The following is a 25,731-nucleotide window of genomic DNA, read 5'->3' as shown; positions in this document are numbered from 1 at the left end:
CCACTCTGATGTCAGTCCATGATCATGAAGAATGATGGAGCAGGCTTGAAAGGTGAATGGTCTCCTGCTGCTCCTATCTTTTGTTTCTGTGAATCATGTCTGTGATCAAACTTGACTATTTTTAAATCATTTGAAAAAATATGACAATACTTTTCTGATGAAGTACTTTGAATAAAATCAACTCCTCTATACTTTCCTTCTACATAAGTATTTTTATACAAAGATATACAACTAAAATTAGCAATAATATAGCAGAAGCTCTTCTTGATGCACTCAGAATATTTAGGATAATTGGTGAAATTGTACCTACTTCAGGCAGATTGATACTCAGCCTGAATTTATAAAAACATTATCTTCGGTCTGAGCTGCTTGTGTTTCTGATTCGTTTCCTGACCAGTCATATTATTCCAAGATGATAAAATGTGAGGCTGGATGAACACAGCAGGCCAAGCAGCATCTCAGGAGCACAAAAGCTGACGTTTCGGGCCTAGACCCTTCATCAGAGAGGGGGATGGGGTGAGGGTTCTGGAATAAATAGGGAGAGAGGGGGAGGTGGACCGAAGATGGAGAGAAAAGAAGATAGGTGGAGCAGAGAGTATAGGTGGGGAGGTAGGGAGGGGATAGGTCAGTCCAGGGAAGACGGGCAGGTCAAGGAGGTGGGATGAGGTTAGTAGGTAGGAGATGGGGGTGCGGCTTGGGGTGGGAGGAAGGGATGGGTGAGAGGAAGAACCGGTTAGGGAGGCAGAGACAGGTTGGACTGGTTTTGGGATGCAGTGGGTGGGGGGGGGAAGAGCTGGGCTGGTTGTGTGGTGCAGTGGGGGGAGGGGACGAACTGGGCTGGTTTAGGGATGCAGTAGGGGAAGGGGAGATTTTGAAACTGGTGAAGTCCACATTGATACCATATGGCTGCAGGGTTCCCAGGCGGAATATGAGTTGCTGTTCCTGCAACCTTCGGGTGGCATCATTGTGGCACTGCAGGAGGCCCATGATGGACATGTCATCTAGAGAATGGGAGGGGGAGTGGAAATGGTTTGCGACTGCGAGGTGCAGTTGTTTGTTGCGAACTGAGCGGAGGTGTTCTGCAAAGTGGTCTCCAAGCCTCCGCTTCGTTTCCCCAATGTAGAGGAAGCCACACTGGGTACAGTGGATGCAGTATACCACATTGGCAGATGTGCAGGTGAACCTCTGCTTAATGTGGAATGTCATCTTGGGGCCTGGATACTATATTATTCCAAGAGTTATTTTAATGCTGACTTCACAAGTGAAGTATTGTGATTGCACTGACATTTAACATATATTGTAAAATCATGTTTTCAGTCTTCTGTCTAAATTACATCTTCAACAAACTGAGATAAAATGAGCCTTTATTTGTGGTCTTTTTAATTGTTAGATATAAACAAAATTCTGAATTATGTAATTTATATTGTATGGAAAATGTGACACAAAACATTCCTTGATGTAATTAACATACAACTAAATTATCCTTGTCTTATTCTGTTGGAAAACTTACATACAGATGTCCACCAGCTGATCAAGTTCTGGACAGCTGCACTCGTACATATCCCTACAGCTGATATGGCTTTGATTCATCAGTTCTCCCAACAACTGCAATGCATTGGCAGGTGTCTCATCACAAATTCTCTTGAACTGTAGAACTCGTCTGGCTTCACTGTAAACATGCTTAGCACGCTGGTAAAGTTTGAATGTTGTCACTGTAGAATAGAAATTTTACTTTTTAATTTTAATGTTGTTAATGAACAATGTTGAAGAATTAATTCAAGAAGTAACTCTCTCAGGAAAAAGACCTTTGATTTTACACAATGCAGATACTGTTTTGTCTGTTCAAATGATACTGAACATGGTAGCTATAAAACTAAAACAAAGGAATCCTTTTTAACTAAACAGATACGCTGCTAATATTCTGCTCATGATAGTCGAAGGCTTTCAGAGGTACTGAGGAAATCAATTTAAGGTATTAGATGAGACTCAGGCTGACCCTGGATTCCCACTGCACATTGCTATTGTGAAAAGAATGGTTCATTAAAATTTGTTGCCTATTTGATCATTTCCCACTCCATGGATTCTTAAATTGATTTCCTCAGTACCTCTGAAACCATGATCGGCATGAGCAAAATTGTTATACAATTTAAAATATTGTCAGCGTTATCTATTCAAATGTGTCAAATCAATGTATTACTATGGGGCAAGATTATGGCTAGACTGCAAGTTAACAAAGTACTTTATTTGAAAGGGAGATACGGGTTTTGTTTCTAAGTCACAATTCCATTACAAAAGTGAACTGTTTTGTGGCATCTGTTCCTAAATAGTGGGATGTTAAATAAAAGCATGATTTTAACAGTGTAATAATTCAGACTCTAGAGTTACTGTTTGCTAATAAAGAACTGGGAAGAAGATAGAGAAATTCATGCAGACATTGGTATGTGGTAACAGGAGTAGGCCACTCAGCCCCTCAAGCATGTTTCCACCATTTAATGAGATCATTGCAAGTGTGTAGTTTACAGCATTCATCTGCTTTTGGTCCATATCCTTTTGCTTAACAAAAACTCATCTCAGTTTTAAAACTAACAGCTGATCTATTATCTATTAAAATTAATAAATTATATTAATTTATTGATTTATTATTGCCATTTGTGGAGGAGAGTTTCAAACATCACCACTTCGCATGTAGACAAGCTTCTTAACAACTCTCTTGAACAATCTGGCCCTAATTCTCAGACTATACCCCGAGTTCTAGAATCCCCAACCGGCAGGGATAGTTTATCTTTTATCTAACCTCTCTTTTCCTGTTAATATCTTGAAGACTTCAATCAGATCAGCTCTTCACCTTCTAAATTAAGGCCTATTTTGTATAATCTCTCCTCATAATTTAAAGTCTGAAGTCCAGATATAATTTGTATAATACTCCATCAAAGACTAATAGATCTTTCCTAAGGTGTGATGGCCAGATCAGCTCACCGTACTCCATTTGGGGTCTAACCAGGTTTTTGTATGACTGCAGCATAACTTCTACATCCTTGTACTCCAGTCCTCCAGATATAAAGGCCAGCATTCCATTAACTTTTTTCTGCATTTGTTCCTGACATTTTAAAGATCTATGCATTTGAACTCCCAAGTCTCCTTGGACATCCAGTGTATTTAACTTCATACCTTCTAGAGTGTTCGCTGATAGATACTTTTTTCAGCCGTAATGGACACCCTCACACTTATTTACATTGAATTCCATCTGCCACAAATTTGCCCATTCACTTAGTCTATCAATATCTCATTGTATTTTTATGCTATCCTCTACGGTGTCACCTAACAATGTGTCATCAACAAATTTGAATATATGACTTTCGAAGACATTATCCAAGTGATTAATAAACAAATGTGAATAATTTGAGGCCCTAACTCAGATCTTTGTGGGACACCATTGGTCATATCCTGCCAATTCTGGTACCTAACCCTTATTCCTACTTTCTGTCACGTACCACTCAACCGATTTCCCAGCCACTTGCATAATATGCCCTCAATTCCACCTTAGGGCTCCTACCTTTGTTAACAGTTATGACAATGTAAACTCAAGAACATTAATAACTTCATGATTGAAAGAATCAGAAATAATTCTTCCTGAAATAAATTGTTCCTGACATGAAGGGAACAGGGAGAATCTGTTATAAAGGAAGTAAAAGCAGCATGCCAATTAACCATCCTTGGGAAGGACTCAAAGCAATAAAAACAAGCTGTTTCCTGGGAGAGAGAAGGTAACACTGCTTGATAACCTGCTTCCTCATGACAATGGGCAACTAAGGCTGCCTGCAGAAGGAATGTCCTGAAGTAAAAGGCTTAATTGCAGGACAGTCTGTTTCAAACAGACAGCTAGCACCAAATCTAACAAGGAACAGAGGAGTTATTTCTGATAAGACAAGCTCCAAGCCTTGAGGCCTCCAGAAGTATAATCAATATTGGGGATGAAAGAATCTATAGATCATCAATAATGTCATACCACAAATTTGAAACAGAGAAATTTGTGTAAGAACTACATAAGAACTCTCTTTAACAGGACTTTGAGAACAACACTGCATAAGGATTGAACTCTGGACACTTCCAGAGACTGACACTGTCGGTTGGAATTATAGCTAAGTTCCACCATTAATTGGGCAGTAGCCAAGTTGAGTTGTGAGGCTCAACTTGCTTATTTCAGGGGTCCTACATTCATTGCTACTTCCTAAAAGGTAGAGTAACAAGTGCAATTTTCCAATTCAGGGGAATGATTTCTATATCTCAGGAATTCTGAAAGATTACTGTTAAGGCATCTATACATTGTGTACAGCATACTGCAACCTACAGTACTGACTGTCAAAGATTCACAGATGATAGGTGATTAGTACTATGTTCAGTGGGAGGGACAGTTGAAGCTATGCCATGGAAAAACAGCTTGGAGTTGAAATTCTGTTGGACCAACCTCCTGGGGTGCACCCATTGGCAATCTCACTCATGATGCCATCAATATGCATTACGACAGACAGGTTATTTTATCAAATATTGCCAGGAAGACATACTTATCACTTGGGACATCACTGATGACAGAGAATAGGAGTAATTATTGTGGAGGCTAACAACACCAGAGAATGCTGGACCCTCCCAAAATAAATGAGGAAAAACAACATGATTGTTAAGTGTCCATAATAAAAATATATACAAGGAAATTGTCTCTTCCTAACCTTGATGAAACTGGTATTATCGTGCATTTTTTTTTAAAAAATCTGTTTATAGCCAAAGTCTCTCTTCCTATGCCTGGTCATTTGATAATTAGTAGGCTAGCCTCAGAAACATCATTAATGCTACTGGATATTTATTAGGAACTACTGGGGAATTGACTATTCGTCCATTCTTTGAGCTACATTTGATTCCAGTTCCACAATACCTGGTTACTTTAAAAGTTTTCATGGCAACTAGAAATGGATAACAAATGTGGTCTTGACACATTTTTTAGAAAAAAATAAGTTCTGGCAAATAAACTAAAGGTAAGCATCTTAACATTCTGTTCTTGACAACAGTGGATGGGTATTTAATGTACAACATCCTTCTGCTGTTTTAACACAGGTGTTAATAAACTCATTTCAAGTAAGAGACATGTCTCACTAAAATAAGAGACAGAAGGAAGTTCTATAAAAGGTCATTCTTCATTCATATGCTGAAACTGTCAACAATTTCCAAGCTAAGGAAACAAATAAAGGAAAAATGCAGATCTCACTTAAATGGCAAACACTGAAAATAAAATGGTTCAGCTAAATTTACCAACAGAAAGTTACAATGTTCTTAGTATGGCAGAAGATCGGTATGAATTCTAAGTGTAGGGCAGGTTTTCTCTGGTAAGGTAGGAAGAAACAGTAAGGGAGGATAGCTCTATATTTATCCTTGAGAAGGCTTGTACTAAGGTATTCTGACTTGAACTAACTGGCAGACGTTGTCAGTATAGGTTGTTTACATGCTTCCAGGGAGGACAAGGAGAATTCTAACATATTATGATACAAGGCAGAATATGCAAATAGTAATTTCAGGTGAATTCGATGAACTCAGTAATAACCAAGACTTCTTCTACAGAAATAAGATAACAGAATCAAAACCTAGTGAATATGGTATAAGAGATAACAAGGTGTGAAGCTGGATGAACACAGCAGGGCAAGCAGCATCAGAGGAGCAGGAAGGCTGATGTTTCGGGCCTAGACCTTTCTTCAGAAAATGATTCCTCTGATGCTGCTTGGCCTGCTGTGTTCATCCAGCTCTACACCTTGTTATCTCAGATTCTCCAACATCTGCAGTTTCTACCATCTCTGAATATGGTATAGGTTTGCTTTTTGACCCCCACGATTCAACGTATCTGCAAAGGATATCTACGACTGATTCTACAAATGGTCAGGATGGCATAAAGAATTTAGAAGTAATGACCACAAATATAATTAATTTTAAAGACTCTGTAACAATCTTACAAAGACACACCTAGCTAGTTAGCATTGCAATGTTTTCTTCACTAACACCTGGGAAATGTTGCCAAAGTTGGGAGAGATTTCCCACAGATTACTCAACTGTTAATCAACAAGGTCATACTCATAAGAATCACAGCAAATCATCAAATACTCCAGATTCTTCTATCATTACTCCTCGGGTGTACTGTGTCACTAACATAAAAGACCCACAACAATGGTGACACATTATGATACATCAAAAACAAGGTACTGCAGTTATACTGCAACTTTAGCAGAATAAAGCACATCAAGGTCTTTACAAGAATTTTATTAAGCAAAACTTTGACTCTGAATCACATACAATGAAATTATTGATGAACCGAAGCCTGCTCAAGAAGGTAAGTTTTGAGCAGCATCTTAAATGATAAAAGCGTAGCATAGAAGATTAGTTTCATTAGCTTGGAAATTGTTGTTGCTGATGTTACAGAGAAGGGGAGGTCAATATGTAACAATTTACTTAACTCTAACAGTGAATAAATTAACAGAACTTACAACAAATCAAACAATTCCCCCTAACTCCTAACTATTGCCTAACTGAACAAAATTATACTGGGATGCTATTCTAGTAAACACAAGTCCCACTTATTTAACCCAAGTAGTAAGAAAAAAAATATAAATTAAAACTTAGTCTCTCAAAGTCCACACAGAATGTGTCTTCTGGAATGCTGTGCCTTCTCCACTGTCTCTCCAGCCATAAATGCCGTTCTTCTGCTATTCTCAAGTCACAAACGCCTTTCTTCCACTGATCCTGTTGTCAGGGATGTTTTCTCTGTGAAGACTCTTAGCTTGAAGTGCCCTAGTATGTTTTATGGGTAAGATGATGTTTTCTTAGGGAGCTTAGCAATTTCAGGGCTAGGTGTTTATTTCTTAGATCACAGTTCGCTTTCACACCGTTTTTCAAAAACCCTCTCCTTATATACCTTAGATGACATATAGATTTTCTAACAATAGCGTTGGTCTGAGGTTGTCAAAGCCATCAGATTTAAATTCAATTGACTTTCAATTGCTATGTGCGTGGTTTAAGTTAATTGGCTGATTCCAGTTCATTGCCAAAACATCAAATAATGCCCAAGGTTTCTAAACAGACAGCCAATTGACATGTTTCCATTTTAGAACTGGCTGCACATCTTCAACTATATACACACACATTTTTCTTCCGGTATAAATCTCTAAACTTAGAAAAGCACTTTATCTCTTAAAGGAATCATGCATTGTTCTCCCTTATCATTTATTTATAAACAAATGTTAGCTTCCTACCTTTCAAGTCATGATTCCTATACACAACTTCATTACACTGAAGCTATACCTCAAACACAAATGATATTTCAGGAGAGGAGTGCGCTGGGACTCAAGATTGTTTGATCTGAATTTGTCTGGAGTCAAAGACAAGAAAATCTCCTTTCCCTCAGCTAGTGAATTAGTACATTTCCTAATCAACATCACTCAGAGGAAAGATTGAGTTGAAAAGTCTTTACAAACAAAAAAAAATGCAGGAGGATACATCATGGTGACTCACTCAAAGTATAAAATGTCTCAAAAGTCTCTCAGTCACGTAACTTGATCCATACTTTCAAAACAAAAACCTTTGTATGAAAGAGGATAAAAATGTTTAGTGTCTGATGATGAAGGAAGATAGATGTTTTTCGTGTCTGATAATGAAAATATTTACCAAAGAGATTACAAAAAAGAAAACCTTGGAATTTATATCACACCTTTCATGACTTTAGGCTGTCCCAAGCCACTTACAATAATGAGGTATGTGTGAAGCAGAGGTCAACCCCTCCTCAAATTACTAAAGCCAAAACACCCAGAGAGGCTTGCCTCACCTCAATCTGTTAAAGGAAGTGCGAGAAGTTGTATAACCTTCCTCTCATAAACTCATCTGTTAGAAAGTGGCGATGGGGGGTCTATTAAATGAAATGAACTCCTGACACACTATAATCAACAAGTAACAATTTATTTATCGAACTCTAACTGTGAACAAATTTACAGAATGACTAACAAACTGAACAATTCTCCCCTTAACTACTACCTATTCCCAAATAAAACAAAATTCTAATGGAATGCTGTTCCAAGAAATACAAATCTCACTGAAATAAACCAAATTTTTAAAATTAAAAACTTAGTCTTTTGAAATTTTAGCCAGGATAAGTCTTCCAGAATGTTCTGTGCCTTCTCTGCTGTGCTTCTGTCAGGAACACCTTTCTCTGTCGAATTCTTGTGAGAGGAATATTAGCTAAGAGGGCTGTGGTACCTTCACCCAGATGATGGTTTTCTGAGGGCTTAGAGAATTCTGTGACAGTCAGTCATTCTCCCTTTAGGGCTGCTGGTTATTAACTCTAACAGATAGCAGTTGCTGTCACCGTGATTTTCAAATACCCTCTTCTTTTATACCCTTAATGACCTATTAATTTCTTACAGTAGGATTGGTCCTAGGTTGGCAAAACAGTCAGATTTAAATTTATTTGGTTTTTAGTCTCTAAGCGCCTGGTTTGAATTAATTGGCTGATTAATTGGTGCCATAATAACAAAACTGGTGCCTTAATAACAAAACAAGACTATTGCTTGGATTGCTGACCACATAGCCTTTTGATACAAATGTGTCAATTTTCAGGAACTCTCTGTGCATCTGCAGACTTTTTTTAAAATCTCCATGCCTAGAAAAAGCACAAACTCTTTCAAAGGGACAATGCACTCTTCACCCCTCCCTCCAATCATTTTACAAACAAACTCTAATGACCTGCCTTCCAATCCACAATTATTCTACCAAACTTCACAACAGGTACTTAAAATGCAGTCACAGTTGCAATAGAACATAGAACATAGACAAGTACAGCACAGAACAGGCCCTTCAGCCCACAATGTTGTGCCGACCATTGATCCTCATGTATGCACCCTCAAATTTCTGTGACCATATATATGTCCAGCAGTCTCTTAAATGTCCCCAATGACCTTGCTTCCACAACTGCTGCTGGCAACGCATTCCATGCTCTCACAACTCTCTGCGTAAAGAACCTGCCTCTGACATCCCCTCTATACTTTCCACCAACCAGCTTAGAACTCTGACCCCTCGTGCTAGCCATTTCTGCCCTGGGAAATAGTCTCTGGCTATCAACTCTATCTATGCCTCTCATTATCTTGTATACCTCAATTAGGTCCCCTCTCCTCCTCCTTTTCTCCAATGAAAAGAGACCGAGCTCAGTCAACCTCTCTTCATAAGATAAGCCCTCCAGTCCAGGCAGCATCCTGGTAAACCTCCTCTGAACCCTCCCCAAAGCATCCACATCTTTCCTATAATAGGGCGACCAGAACTGGACGCAGTATTCCAAGTGCGGTCTAACCAAAGTTTTATAGAGCTGCAACAAGATCTCATGACTCTTAAACTCAATTCCCCTGTTAATGAAAGCCAAAACACCATATGCTTTCTTAACAACCCTGTCCACTTGGGTGGCCATTTTAAGGGATCTATGTATCTGCACACCAAGATCCCTCTGTTCCTCCACGCTGTCAAGAATCCTATCCTTAATCCTGTACTCAGCTTTCAAATTCGACCTTCCAAAATGCATCACCTCGCATTTATCCAGGTTGAACTCCATCTGCCACCTCTTAGCCCATCTCTGCATCCTGTCAATGTCCCGCTGCAGCCTACAACAGCCCTCTACACTGTCAACGACACCCCCGACCTTTGTGTCGTCTGCAAACTTGCTGACCCATCCTTCAATTCCCTCGTCCAAGTCATTAATAAAAATTACAAACAGTAGAGGCCCAAGGACAGAGCCCTGTGGAACTCCACTCACCACTGACTTCCAGGCAGAATATTTTCCTTCTACTACCACTAAATAATAGAGGGAATATCAATTTGCACATCACAAATAGCAATGATATAAAGGCCTGATAATCTATTGTTAGTGATGTTGGTTGTGGGATAAATATAACCCAGGATACCTGGGATAACCACATGCTTAAACGCTACTAAATCTTTTACATGCATTTGTGAGACTCAGAAAAAACACAAGATGTATAATAGACTTTCAATCTTTTTCCTCTCATAATTTTGAAGGGTGAATGGAAGATCAAAATCAATACCTTTCCAAAATTTTAAGAGAACATATCAATTAAAAACAAGGTTCAAGACAGTGGTAGGACTGGCAGATAAATGGCTTGCCTTAGTGAATACAGTAATTTTATTTGAGCTGTTACTAGCTACAAAAAATTGCTAATCTTTGTTCAGTGGTACCACTTTCACCTCTAGTACAGTAAGTTGTCAGTTCAAATCTCAATTCCTGGCATAAAATTGATCTAGCTGACGCACTCATGCAATTGGTCGTGCCATCTTTCAAACAAAAGCATATGTAAAAGATCCATAGCACTATTTTGATGAAGAGCACAGAAGATTTTTCTGGCTAAAAAAAACCAAAGAACTGTAGCTGCTGGAAAATCGGAAACAAATAGAAATCTCAGCAGGTCTGGAAGCATCTGTGGAGAGAAATCAGGATTAACGTTTCTGGTCCACTGACCTTTCTTCAGACCTCTCTGGCTTTCTGGTCAATACTGATCGCTCACATCACATCACGTCAGCTCTTTTCTGTTGGCTAAGTTATTGCTACATTATAATAGTGACCAAGGTACCTCACTGTAAAGTATTTTGCACAGGTCTGAAGTCATGTAAGGGGTTATATCCTGCAAGCTATTTATAAATTAAAATGGCACTTGGATGTAATAGTAGAATTATCACTTTCAGAGCCTGAAATGGCAAAAGAATTGAAAAAGCTAACAGACTGTGTCCACTATCCCACCCACTACACCCAAATGAAATGTGGCAAGCTTGTTTTGTTCAGCCTGAATTGCTCAAAGTACAAGTGAGACAGTAATGACACAATTGCTTTCAATTATGGAAACCATTTTCCAGATTTGGGATGTTCACTGATTTATTTTAATCTTAAAGTTTATGGGTTGAGCAACAAGAAACTTAAGTAAAGCTTCAAAATAAGGGTTTCTGGTAACAGCAGTTCACAATACCGTCCCAACCTACTAATTTTCCAGAGTGCAATGTACAGGCAAACATTCTATTATGGTGATTATGTAAATAATGAAAACATAAAACACTGAATCAGATTACAAACTGCACAAACCTTGCCTTTCATTCTAACTGCAGGCAACACATGCTGGCTGTCTCAAAATGTGTGCATTGCATCGAAATATTGTGTAGCATTAGTATAATCTGTTGGCTGCAAGCAATAAATCAGGTGACAGTGTTTCCTCATTTCTCTACTGCTGCCTGGCCAGTTCCCAGTTCTTGTATATCTCAGGAGAAAGACACAAGAACAAGGTTAGGGCAAAGGACAGGGGTAAAGAAGCAAGAGCTGCATGATTATGCCATTGGGATAGATGCTGGTATGAGAAGGAAACGGAGTGTGAGGAGCAGGATTAGACATAAGGATACTGTCATCTTCCATCATTTCATCACAGTCTTTGGCCTTAGAAACTATGGTTCCAATGATAATGAGCACTGTCTTCTCCATGAGGAAAATCATGGGGTGTACTTGTTCCTTGACCCATTCAGTCGAGTGTGACCTTATCTTCCAAGGGAGAGGGAACGTGCGCCAAAGTTTAAACTCACATGGTAGTCATCATGGACTAACTGATATATGAACTATAAACATGAGGTGTGTGTAATGCACTGAACAATTTCTGAGGATAGTGGTGCAGGAGTTGGAATAAGGCATTTATAGATGAATTCACTGACCATGAACACTTAGCTGAGATTATTAATTCTCTTGTGTGCTGCATTTTGGATTTTGGGGCTCGGCTCCTGGCACTGGCCTCAACTGGTGTCTCCTCCCGCTGTCTGCTAAGTATTTCGATGTTTCCTGGTCTCCATGTGAAGAAAGCAAAACATTGGCATAGTCCCAAAGGCTGCTGTCTCGTTAAAGAGAGATGACCGACAGTGAGTTCAACCTGAGGGTCACCTCAGGCAGGGAAGGCAGGACCTGCATGGTGATGTCAGCCAGCATAGGACCTGAACCCATGCTGTTGGCATTGCTCTGCATTGCAGACCAGCCATCCAGCCAACAGAGCTACTCAACAACACCACCTCCAATTCGTCCCCACCCCAGTCAAAAATGCGGCACAGCACTTCTCCTCTGCAAGTCCACAACTAGGGCCTCCAATGCAGCATCTGAGGACCTGACGAACATGCTGTTAGATATGTTATACAGTATTCAATTTCTCTGGTCAGAGTGACTTATGAGAAATTCTACCACTTCCTCCAGTCCAAATATACCTCCCCCATACAGAGGTCAATTGGTTTTTAAGTAGAGCTAACTAACTTCAATTTGCACTACTTTCTCATGATCGCTGAGATGTGGAGCCGCTTAGCAGCACTGTTTGAACTGGCTACTTGCTACAGCCATGACTGTAAGCAGGGCACACAAAGTTTGTATGCTGCCAACATCATACTGAATAGGTATGGGCAATCACGCAGCAAGGGCGCATTCCCATTTTTGGCAGCAATTCAAATTAACTCCCTATGGTATTTGAAGTCTTTTATGGATCTATTTAAATTGCGATTCAAGGCACACTACAGAAGTTTATTAATAAATTCTTCAAAACTTCATCAGACTTTACCAAACTCAGAAGTACTTATGTGTAGAACAAAAAAATCATTTGAGCTTTTGCATGGTAGGACATGTTTCCATTTTCAGCATAACTCCATTAATGCAATGTAAAAAAGATCTTACACCTGTCTGGACATCGACATCCCACCTCCCGCCACCCAAACCCTCGCCGACAGTAACTAAATTATATGCTCTGCAAACAGATTATGTCATGTCATTTTGATCTGTCCAAGTTGTGAGCACAAGGTTTAAGATACAGAAGTATTGCACGCAGATTATTATAGTGTTGCAGAGTAATCAGAAAACAAAAAGGAAATAAATTTTGTAATGAATTTTGATCAGACTCCTATTTATGGCACAGGACTACATACTAACATTAATGTATAAAATCATCAGCTTTTAGAAGTAAAAGTTACAGCCATTTTAATTTACTATTTTAACTACCTTTTCTGTTGGGACTATTTACATGCACCAGAAGTCAATAAGATTTTTGTGTGTTTCATTGGCTATTTAAGAAACGATTTCTTCAAAATGATTGAAAATTTATCAGTTATGATACAAATAAATTCCAGTAGAAATACATAACATCTTTAACTTTTCTGCAAGTAACTGCAGATTAGTTAGTAGCAAGGCCACTAAATGGTCAGAAAATAGTATGAATGCAGCAGGGTACATTCACAGATGATAGTTTGTCTTTAAATGTATTTCTCAATCACAAGGCTATTATTATGAGGCAAGCTGATTTCACAGAGTGCACTCATTGAAAGCATATCTGAGTTGCGTGAGAAATTTCCATATCTCTCACACTCTTGTAAATCACAATTGAACAGTAGTAAACCAAAGAATGAAGTAAACCAGGGCTGGCTTTAATTTTAATGCAACATCCTTGCCAATGACTGGGATTGATTCAGAGACTGCCCTTTGGTAAGTAAGGCTTTATTAGCCAGATCACCTTAAAATACTTCCATGATTCTGGTGCTCTCGTCACGTTATGCATTACTGGCCAGAACTGTGTTCCAACTATTGGCTGCGTATCAAAAATTACTGAGAAGTTCAAGCAAGCTGTTTAACATGATATGAAGCTTTGAAATTTGGGATAAACAAAGCACATCAACTATAAACAATATTTTTCTTGAATCATGATTTAGGCCAACATGTAAATATTATTTTAAACTTACTTATCTTCAATTTTTCTAGAAAAGGTGGAACACCAGCTTTCTTAAAAGTCCAGAGTTCAACATTTCCCTCAAGCTCAGGCATTGAGCCTTCTTGGTATTTTCAGCGTAGATTTAAGACCACATAAAGGATTTAGGATAGTCAGAGGACTTTAGCTCACATAAAGGTATGTTAGAACAAAGAAACAAAGTTTGGTGGCTTTCTCAAATTCACAGAATATAGCTTCACAGGCCCGACTCTCCACACTGCAAGTCAGAATTCTTGGCTATGTTGTCTTGTGGAGGTCACATAGAAGCAAAGTATTTCTCCAAAGCAAGGAAAAAAATTATGACAAGACATGTCAACCTGGGTCACTCTCAGTCCTAAAGACTAATAGCTTAGTAACATGTGCAAACCCTAGAGGGTAATTTGCCCGTCAAACTTCTGTGAAGAATATGATGTGTGGTAAGAGGAAAACTTGCATTGAATTTAGAATGGGGGCTATAATTAAAGCTAACAAATGGCAGTAATTAAAAAGAAACATGCCTAGAAGACAAATGCACTGAACAAAATAAGTACAGAATTTGGGATGAACAATGTTAATCCTTCCTGGAAGGACTGTGCAGTTCTATGGTTAAATGTATGTTTTGCAGCCGGAGGCTCCTGGTTCAAATTCATTCCCACCGTCAAAGGTTTCAAAGGGAATTATCATAACTGGACTCCATTCTACCTAGTTGCAAAATGAGTACTACCATCTGGTGGAAAGCGAATGTGAGTTCTGCTAAGAAGAGAAGCCCCATCAACAGAAATTCTGCTCTCTTTGGCAGGCATTTGTTTAAGAGTTTGTTGCAGAAAGAAATTGATTTTTCAGTCCCTAAATTACATTTAGTCAATACAATAAAGAATTGAAATATTAATTCATGTACGCTGAAGCTTTTTACTTATCTTTACAACATTGCATAGTTTCTCATTAATCTGTGTGCAAAATAAGGTATTGTAAGCTATGTTAGTAATGGTGAACCATAATTAGAGTAATTGCAGTGAGAAAGATGTCAATGATATAAATCAAGATAATGCCACACTGAAAATGTCATTTAATGTTAGGTGTGAGGAGTCAATCAAAGGTAAAGGTTATAAGACAAATGGATCTCTTTTTGAAGCACATCCATTGTTTATCTTACAGGAAGATTGTAATGTAAATAGAATTTCATGACTTTTCCCCCTACTCGAAAGTCATTAAATCAATCCGATATTGGTCTCTGGGCAACATCAACCTGTACAATGAAAAATACCACATTACAATTATGCAGACACATTTAACAATTTGCATTGAAGTAGAGGCATTGTTATCATGGCGTGAGATTTACATTGTACAAAAAAACTTTGTTGTAAAGAATTAATTATTTTGCTGTGGAACTCACAGAGGAAATGTCACTCCATGTCACATAACTTTAAAACTTTAAAAATATCATACTATTGAGGCTTCTACTTAAACATCTAGGGAAATTGTTGTCTACACAAACATCCTAATTGTGCACCAAATCAACAGAACAGACTCACCTCAATATACATAAAAATGTACCATGAATTTAGTAAGATAACAAAAGACCAGAAATGGTTTTAAACTTGCTCTATGTACAGATACACAAAATGCTTCCTCAACATGACTATATTAAGGCAATACTGTTGCTCAGCATGCATAAAGGTGAATCAAATAAATAAAAGGAAAAGAAAATGAGGAATTATTTTATACTGCAATACTATAGCACACAATATATATCCTATGACTGATTTATGAACAGTTGCCAAATTGGTTCGAATTTTCCAGATGAAAATTCAAAGGCTACGTGCTCTTTATACATTTTTATGCATAATTTGATAGTATATTACTTTTACAAGAGGTCCACTAATAAGCATGCCTAATACTGTATGTCTTTAGAGAATTTTTTCGAACTACATTCCATAAAGTTTCACTGTTGCTAACACATTGACATATCCTCCATATAAAACAGTGCAGCTGAAAGACAGATTTATGAAATTATAAAGTAACTGTTTTCAATGGTATGCACGTTTTCCTTCAAGATGCCATATGTTAAAACTATTAACCTCAAGGGTTTCAGTTCCTCCAACAGTATTAAATCACGTGGTTACCTTTAGTTTTTGAATAATTTTCTTACAAACCCAAATCTAGCCAATTGCTTAAAGCAGGTGGCTGTTCAATCTAGGTGTCACAACTGCATTTTGTCATCAGCATTGCATTTATTCTAATAACTGAAAGTCTCTGAATCAAATAGTTTTTCACTACCAGTTAACTATATAAGTCAGGTAGCCCTTTAAATGTGAATTAATGCAAAAAGGCCCAGACATTTCTTCTGAAATCACTCGTTGCAAAATAGACAGGAGTGGGAGTTGTAATGAGGAGCTGTTGCACTGGGCTCATAATATCTACTGCTTTGGAATTCTTTTGAGAGATGTGATGGCAGATTTAAATATATTTGCCCGAATTTGGATAGGTATATGCAAATTAGGAGGAGTTATGGGAAAATAATTCCAAATGCATAGTCATTAACATATTGGCAATGATGGGCATCAGAAACAGTATTGCATTCATGGTCTCTATCATTACTGAGGCTGGTACTCAAACTGAAAGGGCTAACTGGCCTAATATATTTGATTCCAACAAAGCTATCAATTGCAAAAGGTAATATGGGGGATAGAGAAAACCAATTTTATATGATTTATTTAAGCTAACTGCATCTATCACTGAGTGCTACAGGTATCTTAATACCCTAAACTCCATCCCAGCATTGTATTCCAGAAGCAAGTATCCAAAAAGGAGCTCAAATTGTCGTGGGAGTCACCAATGACAATTAATATTTAATCTAGACAAAATACCAGGAAATGGTTGCAGACAAGTTGCAAAATTTGAGAGCAGTACCTCCTCCAGAGCTTGTTGAGCAAGCACATTGCATGAGCAATTTCTTGTACATACAAACAAGACGATTCATTCTATTCGTAGTCAGTCATGAGTTGTACTGAAGTTAATGCAATCAGCTACATATTTTCTTGTCTGGGATACAGGGTGAAATTAGCTATTATAACAGGTACTTAGCATTTCCTTCTGGAAGGTACGACATGTGGACTTCCATGGCGTAAGCCCCATTTAGCTATGATACTCTCATAAACATAGCTGCTAATAATCTGTGTTGATACAAAAGAAAAATGATCAATTTATTAGAAGAGGTTATGATGCACCAGTACATCCTGAGGTGAGACTTGAATGAAAGCTTTCTGGCTTAGAGCTACAAACACTAGCACTGTGTCATATGACACTAGGCTTTCTAAAAAAAAGTGCACTCAGCAGGATCCAACCCTGCAGAGAATGACCCCCATCAACTTTAAATCCACCGTCTTACCCATTCAGCCACAACTAGAGGCCCTCTGTGTTGATACATGATGACTGGCCACTTGGGTGAGCTAATAAGTAGCAGCTGACACCTGTAAAAGTGCTGGCCAACGAGTGTTACCATCACCATGAGAGAAAGTGAGAAAAGTGGAAACATATGGCTCTCGGTAACATAAAGAATTATACCATGTCTCCACTAAAGCTTCTTCTCTCTCATAAGTGCAAGCTTAGTCTCAAAAGTCCCTCCTTATAAACTGTGTTTCATTATCATATTTGTTATCCTTCTCTGAATCCTCTTCAATCTATGAACAGCAGTTTGTAAGTAGGGTGCCCGAAACAGCATAGAATAGGAGGCAGCTAAGGCTTTGTTAGAAGTACTCTTGACTCTCAGTCAAAAATTGGGGGTTCTCTCCCACGCTAGCTCGATAGCGATCCCATCAGCAAAAAAACATTCAAAAGAAGCAACCTGTGAATGGAAGAGCAGTGGGCAGTCAGGAAAATAAGCAATAGCAATGAGGGAGTCACCAGGGACCACCTTCAGCCGAAGCCTGGGCTGGAAGATATTTACCAGATTAGCATTTCTCTCTGTTATTTCCAGGGTTAGACTGTCTGCCAGAGGGGAGTGAGTGTGTGAGGAATGAAAGAAGTGGCTGCAAGAGGTCTGTGGAGGGAGTTGAGGTAGGGAAGTTGCAAAATGGGGGTGTGGCGCGAAGAGGCTGCAGGTGGGTTGTACATTGTGGAAGAAGCTGCAAGATGGGTATGGGGAAAAGGGGCTGTAAGATGGGTGTGGGGATTGGAGAAGCCTGTAAGATGGGTATAGAAAGGAAGAACAGTGTGGGGGTTTGTGGGAAGGGAGACTGTAATGGAGAGGGAACAGTCCCAAACCTGAGAAAAGAGGAATGCTTATCTAATTGGACTTTAAGAAAACTTTGAATCACTTTAAAATAAATGAATGTAGAATCTCTAGTTTAAGGCTACAAATTTTGGGAGTTATTTGGAACAAGATGCTGTGAATCAAACTGTCATAAACAGTTAATTGTTAATTTTAAATCTCAGTTTGAGATCTGAGATGCAGGAAAGGGAATAGTTACTGCCTGATCAAAATTTTCCAACTTGGTGCATTTGCAATGGAAATGCATTGGAAATGTGACTTCACCTGTGTGTGGAATGTGTAACTTTTTGTATCCTACAGTGTTTGTCAGTTATTCTGAAAAATCCTTTTGCTGCTAATTTATGCCTGTTGTCATGAACCAATTTAAATACAGCGGTATCTAGGAAATAAATACAATCCTTGTGCTTTGTGCCTTTCATTGAATAGAGAGATTATTCTTGAGGATACTGGTGGATTCTTCTTATTCTGTTTTGTGATAGTCCAAATACCTTACATGTCAATAAAAGTACAGAAGGTACTGTTACTACATGACTGCATCATTAATGAATAACTTAATGAGAATGTAAAAGTACCTCGGGTAAACCAAAAAGCACCCTTTGAGACAATCTCAGGTGGATCTCTAGAAAAAAGTATTGTGATCATTGATGCCCATTTCACCATGAGAAATCAGGAAATAATCTCATCTTTAACTTTGTTTGTGAGCTATCAATATTCTGCTTGCATCTTTTAATTCTACAATCATGGTTAAAATTAAATAATCTACATTATCCATTGTTACACTATTTTAATCTCATGTCCTTTCAATATGTTTTTCATAGGATTAAAAAGTATAAAACTACTCAGTAGAACTTGTCAATTTAAATAGAGTGCTGGTTACATTATAAGGTCATAATAAAATCACCTATTTGGATTAACACTAGAAACAATGACAGATTCTGAAGGGCAATTTCGTTAAAATATTTAAATAGCTGTTACACTATACTGAAGAGTTAACAACAGGAAGGTCAATTGATTACAACAACCTCCTTCCAAGGAATGACTATGCTTTTGCTCAGCATTGCAACATTGTAACATGGCTGTAACATCACAAACTCAGTAACCAAAAGGTCGGGATTTCACAGTTGTGACATGACAATTTTAATGATGCAAGAATTGAATTAATCATAATGCTCATCACTGCTGTTCCTAATCTGTCAAATCTGTCTGTTTGTCTCCAAGGTGTCTATTCTGTACTGGGAAGATCAACTATAATATACAAGGATTTCCTTCCTTCCTTTGAAAAAACTGTTTCGTCTTTCCTGGGTCTAGCTAAGATGTTGAACTGACAAGTTTTCTTCTAGCCACAATGTTTTAACTCATTACTCTTTTTAATCATTAAATTTAACAAAATATTTCCTTTCTTAATCATTTTTTAAAATATATTTGCTGTTCTGCTTGGACTGTATTTTAGAAAGATCTAACTTATTTAGGTCCTATTAAGAAAGAAACTTTAATGAGGCAAATATTTTTCTCCTAATTGGCTCTTGATTTCTTTTAAGAAAATACAGTAAATATACAATTTGGCTGGTGTTGACTAAGCATGAACAAAAAGAAAATTCCATTGTTAAGGAATGGGTTACTGCTGTTAAGAATCTGTAATTCACATCATGGGAATGCTCTAAGATTCTTTTGCAAAAAAAAAGCTACACCTCAAGCCCAGGTTAAAATTAACATTGATAATGGCTGGATTTTAGTGTATTAATAACTGCAGGGCTATGAGCCTACACAAACAAAAATTCGGAAGTTGCTCTGAGAGATACTCTGTTTCTCCAAGAAGTATGTTGTTACATTGCTCCCTTAAAAATAACTAAGAATATAACTTTTTTGGGGGCGGGGCTAACTATTCATTAAGAAACCGCTAAAAAGGTTTAGACTGATGGATTTATGAGTAAGTTAGTTTTTATTGGCACAATAATTGATCAATACTTCTTAACCATTTCACTGGCTCTGAGAAATAAATCTTACAATTGCAAACTTCCATTACCTCAAAGGAAATAACTGTTGTAGAAGGAAATAAAACTTACTGTTTTACTTTGTCTCTTTTTTTCTCCCTATTTTAATCCCACCCATATTTTCCAAATTATTTTGCTTTTTCTATGTCAATTAAATGGTAATTTATATTTCTTGCTTTATTCCACGTGCTTTAGTGAGGATATTTCAATCTTATTGATTGAAGAGTTTTGCTGTTGCTTGACCTTTTCACAGGTATCATGTTAGAAGAGACAGTGGATTTGGGGAAATTTCCTCAGACTCACTCATGAAAGCTCTCTGGGCAACTGCCAACGAGGTGAATGGCAAAAACCTTGACTGTTCCTTCACTGCTGAGAGCAAAATCCAGTTCATTAATAATGAAAGGGACCTTATAGAAAAGGGGAACATCATCTCCAACATAAAGATTTCAATTTAGCCCCAAAATTCTAGGATAAAAACCTTCCAGATGATTGAAAAAGAAATGAATTTCTGGTCACAATCCAGTTCTTCTAAGAAATGAACCAGCAACACAGCATACCCATACTTCAGTGATCTGAGCTTTAGTATTCAGCGAAAGCTTGAAAAACAGCATCTCATTTTCTGCTTGACAACTCTGCAGCCTTCAGCATCAATACTGAGTTTCATAATTTTAGGGCCTGAACACATTCTCCCATGTCCTTACCCAAATCCCCACAAACAAGGCCTTATCATCACATGGACTGCTGACACCACCATCCCAAAAGTAAGCTACTAATGATCTCAATTAACAGCTATTGATTCCACCAGACTGACCTTTACCCATTCCTATGTCTGTCCAACTGTTGTTTTCTCTCTCTTTCTCTCTGCGCTTCCTCTCCAACTACTGTTTACTCCTCCCTGCCCTGCGGCCTCCCAATCCATCTTCAGCATATATGCCAACCTTTTCCTAGCTACATTCAGTTCTGAAGCAAGGTCACCGGGCCTGAGACATTAATTCCATTTTCTCTCCCTAGTTGGTGCCAAACTCGCTGAGTTTTCTAATCAATTTCTGTTTTTGTTCCTGATTTCCAGCATCCCAAGTTTTTTTTAGTTTTAATTAGCTTTTACGCTATGCTGTTTTGGGGCTGAGATTAAGACTAATGTTCAAAGATTTGCTGGTTATATGGTCAATTTATTCTCTCAATGTCCTTTGACAATGACTAGTTCATGTACAGGTGATTTTATTTTCCTATGTATTGAACCTTTCTGCACTCTGCAAATACAAATTGTTGTTTTAGAAATAAAGGTGTAAAAAATGATTTTTTTCAGAAAGTTAAGCTGGTTAAGTATCACCAAGAGTAAGATTTTTAAAAGGAAGGCTGCATTTGCTGTCAAAAAGTGGGGTGCACTCACCATCTATGAAAACCCTGCCATGGAAAAGCAGAGCACTGGATTGAAAGTATACTTTGTGATTTGATTTCAACTGGACCCTTACAGACAAGATATAAAAACATTAAATCACTAAGCAGCAAACAATGTGCACAGGCTCTCCACCACAGAGTAAGCGGGAGATCACAGCGAGCAGTGAGTGGTGTGGAATGGCAAGCAGAGTGGGGAGAGGAGCAGGGAATGGCAGGTTTGAACGCAGGTTTGAAAAAAAAGCAATTGTTTAAAAACTTGTGCTGCCAAGTAAGTATGATGCTTCTTTTAATTTGTTATCCTTAATTAGAAGCTTCCCTTGTCCTCAGGAATTAACCAGTATATTGTCTCTGCTTTAAAGCTTCAAAGTAATTTTCTTATTTCAAGCAACTTTAGAGCATTTAGTACTCACTTTCTGAGGTTTATGAAACATGCTCATCCTGATGCCTTTTTCATACATTACAGAACACATTGTTCCTCAAAGTTAATTTCAAAGAAACCACAGCAGAATTGGTTGCACAACAGATGATTACTTACAGCTAGTCAGCAACCAAACGTAACATGGTACTATTCAAAGAAAATCAAAGTTCTCTAGGTGCACTGGGCAATATTCATCTTTGACTATTATCACGGAAAAAAGTTATTTATCTAATTACCACCAGAAGGGCAGATACTGCTGGTCTAGCATGTCTGTGTTATCTGTCCATATAATAAGTCATTGCTTTTCAAAAAGTAATTTACAAAGTAAATATTGAGAAGCATTCAATGACATGATAAGATGTATTTAAAAAAATGCCCACGATTTGTTGCAAGGTCTCAAATAAATGCCATCTGGTGGACTTTCAAATGCATTACATTTTAAGGTTTTGGTGGTTTCATCTTGAATGAAATTTAAGAAGAGCAATACTCAGATGATTACAGAAGAGAAAGGTCATCTGTCTATATTTATTCATCTGACCCCAAGGACATTAAAGATCCTCCATTGCAACATCCAACTGGTTCTTAAATGATTCAGGGATTTTGCCTCCATTGTGGGAAATGTTTTCCATGATCGCAAAGTGAAGAATTCCTTGACATCAATTCTCTATTTGCTTTCAACAAGCTTGAAACTGTGGAAATTTAAAGTAGTTTTCTGGATTTAGCTTTTCCATAACACTTAGAAACACTATTTATAATGTACAACAATTAAGTTGATTCCTCAAATTTATAGTATCTACTCAAAGTGCAGTTACTTTGTTTTGCAGTTGATAAATGTCAAGAATGATACAAAATTTGAAAGATACAAAAGGACCCTTAAAACCCAAAAAGGAAAAATTATAGTGTAGTAAATTATGTGCACACAATCAGATCTTTGAATCCTGTTTCTGCTTGCCTTACAACAACTGCTTAAGGTTTTTTAAAAAAGCAGAATCTGAGACTGGTGGGTAGAATTCATTATCTGCCCTCCAAAAATCAAGGTGCAATTCAGATAAGCTGACTTTATTTCCACACTTTAGAGCTCCTTCTAATGGCCTCATGCTTCTGTGACATATGTTGTCCTTCCATTGTGTATTCAAATCACATCTGGAGCAAAATGCTCACACATTTGGCCTCAACTTAATCACTCAGTCAGATAACTTAATCTTCTCATCATCTACGGTCCAAAATCACCTCTTGGACATTTAAATATTGTAACTTTATCAGCACTGCAAACTGCTTGAAGGGGTGACATTATCACAGAAAAATATTGAGATAATTAAGAGATTTAATAGCACAAATTAAAGAATTGATAAGAGTAAATGGAGAGCAACAATCCCCTCTGGTGGAAGTATTATGGACCAGAACAAACCGTCTCAAAATATATTAAAAGGATAGTCTAGATCCTCTTATTTTAAAGGTAAGTGCCAGGCATTGTGTTCTGGATGCAATTTAATTGGTCAAACTCCCACTCTTGAATCAAAACACACGTTATTCAGATGATATAGTTAGACTACAACAAAAGAAAGAAGAGATTGGAATAACAACTCTATTGGAAAACTTAACAGAATAATAGATTACTTAACTACAACTCTATTGGAAAACTTAACAGAATAATAGATTACTTAACTACTAAACAGTGACTGTTCCAATATAGTACCATCCTATTAATACACACTTGGCAAAGGCAAATTCAGTAAAATAGATTGTCCACTTATAATTCTTCTGACCAGGAGGAAAAACATTATGAGAAAACTCTGCAAGAGTGATCAGCAGGGATAGATGTACTGCCACTTCCAAACCCAGCTTCGAGACCCCAGCAATTGCTACTGAAAAACTAAAACTAAAAATCCTTGTTTTATGCGAGCTCAACCCCACCCATTCAGGCTCCTTCTATTGTTCCAATTATTTTTAAAAAACCCCAAGCCCTCACAAACCAGTTACTTTATTGGCTTTGAAGCAGACCTCCTGGTAACTCTGTCACAATCTCTCTTCATTAAAAAAAAGGACAAAATACATATCTTAAAGCCATAGTACCATCACAACAGAGTCCAGAACGAGGAGGTATAACTTTAATATTAGAGCTAGGCCATTCAGAGGTGATGTCAGAAAGCATCTCTTCACACAAAAGGCAGTGGAAATCTGGAACCTTCTTCCCCCAAAAGCAGTTACAGCTAAGTTAGTTCAAAAGTCAAAACTGAGAATGACAGATTGTTCACATGACTAAGCTTCCACTCTGTTTCTCTTAGTGAGCTCCCTCTGCACCATCTCGCCATGACCTCAACATCCCCTATCCAATACAGCATTCAATACTGTGCAAAATTTTATAAATACCGCTTCACTGATGTTTAGTAGAGATTTAAAATTAGAATTTAAAACAGAATTTTTACCCCATGCTCCTTTTTTTAAAAAAATGGATCAGAGAACTTCAGATGAATCATACATTATAGATGAGGAGGATAAATATAGGGATTCAAGGCAGGTAGATTGAGATTATATGTATTTATGAATGATCAAGTCTACAAGTTCATGATCGGCAAACATAGGCACAATGAAAAAAAAACCGAACCAAATATGTTCAGTACTTTGGTTTTGGCACGATAGGTTAACCACGTGCCTTTTAATGTGAGAAACCGTAAGCCATATATTTTTATATGTATGAAATAATAGGAGTTGGTGAAAATATCTTTTCTCATTCCTCCACTGCCCAAAAACATTAGAACATAAATTACTCATTATTTCACAAAACTAATATTTTAGTATTGTTAGCAACACTTTACCACATGCTCAAGAAATGTATTCCTAGGAATGAAGTTCAAGAAGGCATAAAGCAATTATAATATACTTGTTAGAGTTTTCTTCAGGGACTCACCATGCTGTGTGTTCTGGCTGAGAACGTTGCTACATAACTCTTCTTGACTGATTCCAAGATGTTCACAAACTTCGTCTCTGCTGTAAGGTTCTGGATGCAGAATTTGCTCCACAGTTGAAACCATTGTCTCCAGACTGACTCCCAGTTCAGTTTGTAAGTCTCCCAATTTTAAAAGATTCTCCCACTTGACACCCTTTGCTTTTGCTAGTATCTAAACAGCAAAGAGAGTCAAATGTTCAGCATTACATGTGAGATTATATAAACAGGTCTCCAGCCATAAAATAGCTCAACAAGACATTTAATTTAGTTGGGCCATTTTCTAATACAATATCATAACATCAGAAAGAGATCTGAAAGAGAAGTAAAGACATTACTTATTTGGTGATAATTGTTTAGACATCATCAGGCTTGAAAACAGGCAACATTTTCATTTTTCTTTAATCTGCAGATGACTTTTGTGCTTTGTGCTAAGTTAAGAAAAAGGTAAGGTGTGAATGGCCTATAACATCTCTTCATTTATAGATCAGACACAACAGAAAATAACTGAAAACATAAACATTTCCTTACATACCTTTCCAGAACCCTCCCAAGCTCTGACATTTCTAAGAATCTCCCCTTAAATTTTCTCTCTTCTATTTAAGTCAGAGCTTCTGCACATGACTAAGCTTCGATTCTTTGTATTCTCCTCGTGAGCTCCCACTGCACCATCTCTCCATGATCTTTATGTCCTTGTCCAATAAAACATTCAAGACTGTGCAAAACTTTCTAAATACCACTTAACTGATGGTTAGTCAACATTTAGAATTAGAATTTAAAACTATTTTTAACCCATGTCCCCTTTATAAAAATGGAGCAGCAAACCTGAAGTGAATCATTAATTATTAATGAGGAGGAACAACAAATTTCTGGCTGGAGAG

The 25,731-nt window shown here is 37.6% G+C and overlaps 2 protein-coding genes across 2 annotated transcripts in view; one reads left to right on the top strand and one right to left on the bottom strand.

The window, feature by feature from the left end:
• LOC125467296 (protein FAM227B-like) overlaps positions 1-2,344 on the top strand; it is a 263,519-nt gene extending 261,175 nt beyond the window's left edge. Inside the window, exon 16 of the mRNA XM_048562957.2 lies at positions 1,517-2,344. Within this exon, the coding sequence (XP_048418914.1) occupies positions 1,517-1,531 (15 nt within the window). The 3' untranslated portion in view covers positions 1,532-2,344. The remainder of the gene's footprint in view (positions 1-1,516) is intronic.
• The window catches only part of galk2 (galactokinase 2), a 134,475-nt gene that overhangs the window by 10,658 nt on the left and 98,086 nt on the right, over positions 1-25,731 (bottom strand). Inside the window, exons 8-9 of the mRNA XM_048562961.2 lie at positions 24,815-25,025; positions 1,511-1,712 (exon numbers count right to left, since the gene is read on the bottom strand). Of these exons, the coding sequence (XP_048418918.1) occupies positions 1,511-1,712; positions 24,815-25,025 (413 nt within the window). The remainder of the gene's footprint in view (positions 1-1,510; positions 1,713-24,814; positions 25,026-25,731) is intronic.

The sequence above is a fragment of the Stegostoma tigrinum genome, chromosome 33 (genome assembly GCF_030684315.1).
Source record: "Stegostoma tigrinum isolate sSteTig4 chromosome 33, sSteTig4.hap1, whole genome shotgun sequence".
NCBI lineage: Eukaryota > Metazoa > Chordata > Chondrichthyes > Orectolobiformes > Stegostomatidae > Stegostoma > Stegostoma tigrinum.
The sequence above is the reverse complement of the archived record's forward strand: the minus strand, read 5'-3'. Positions and strand labels throughout refer to the sequence as shown.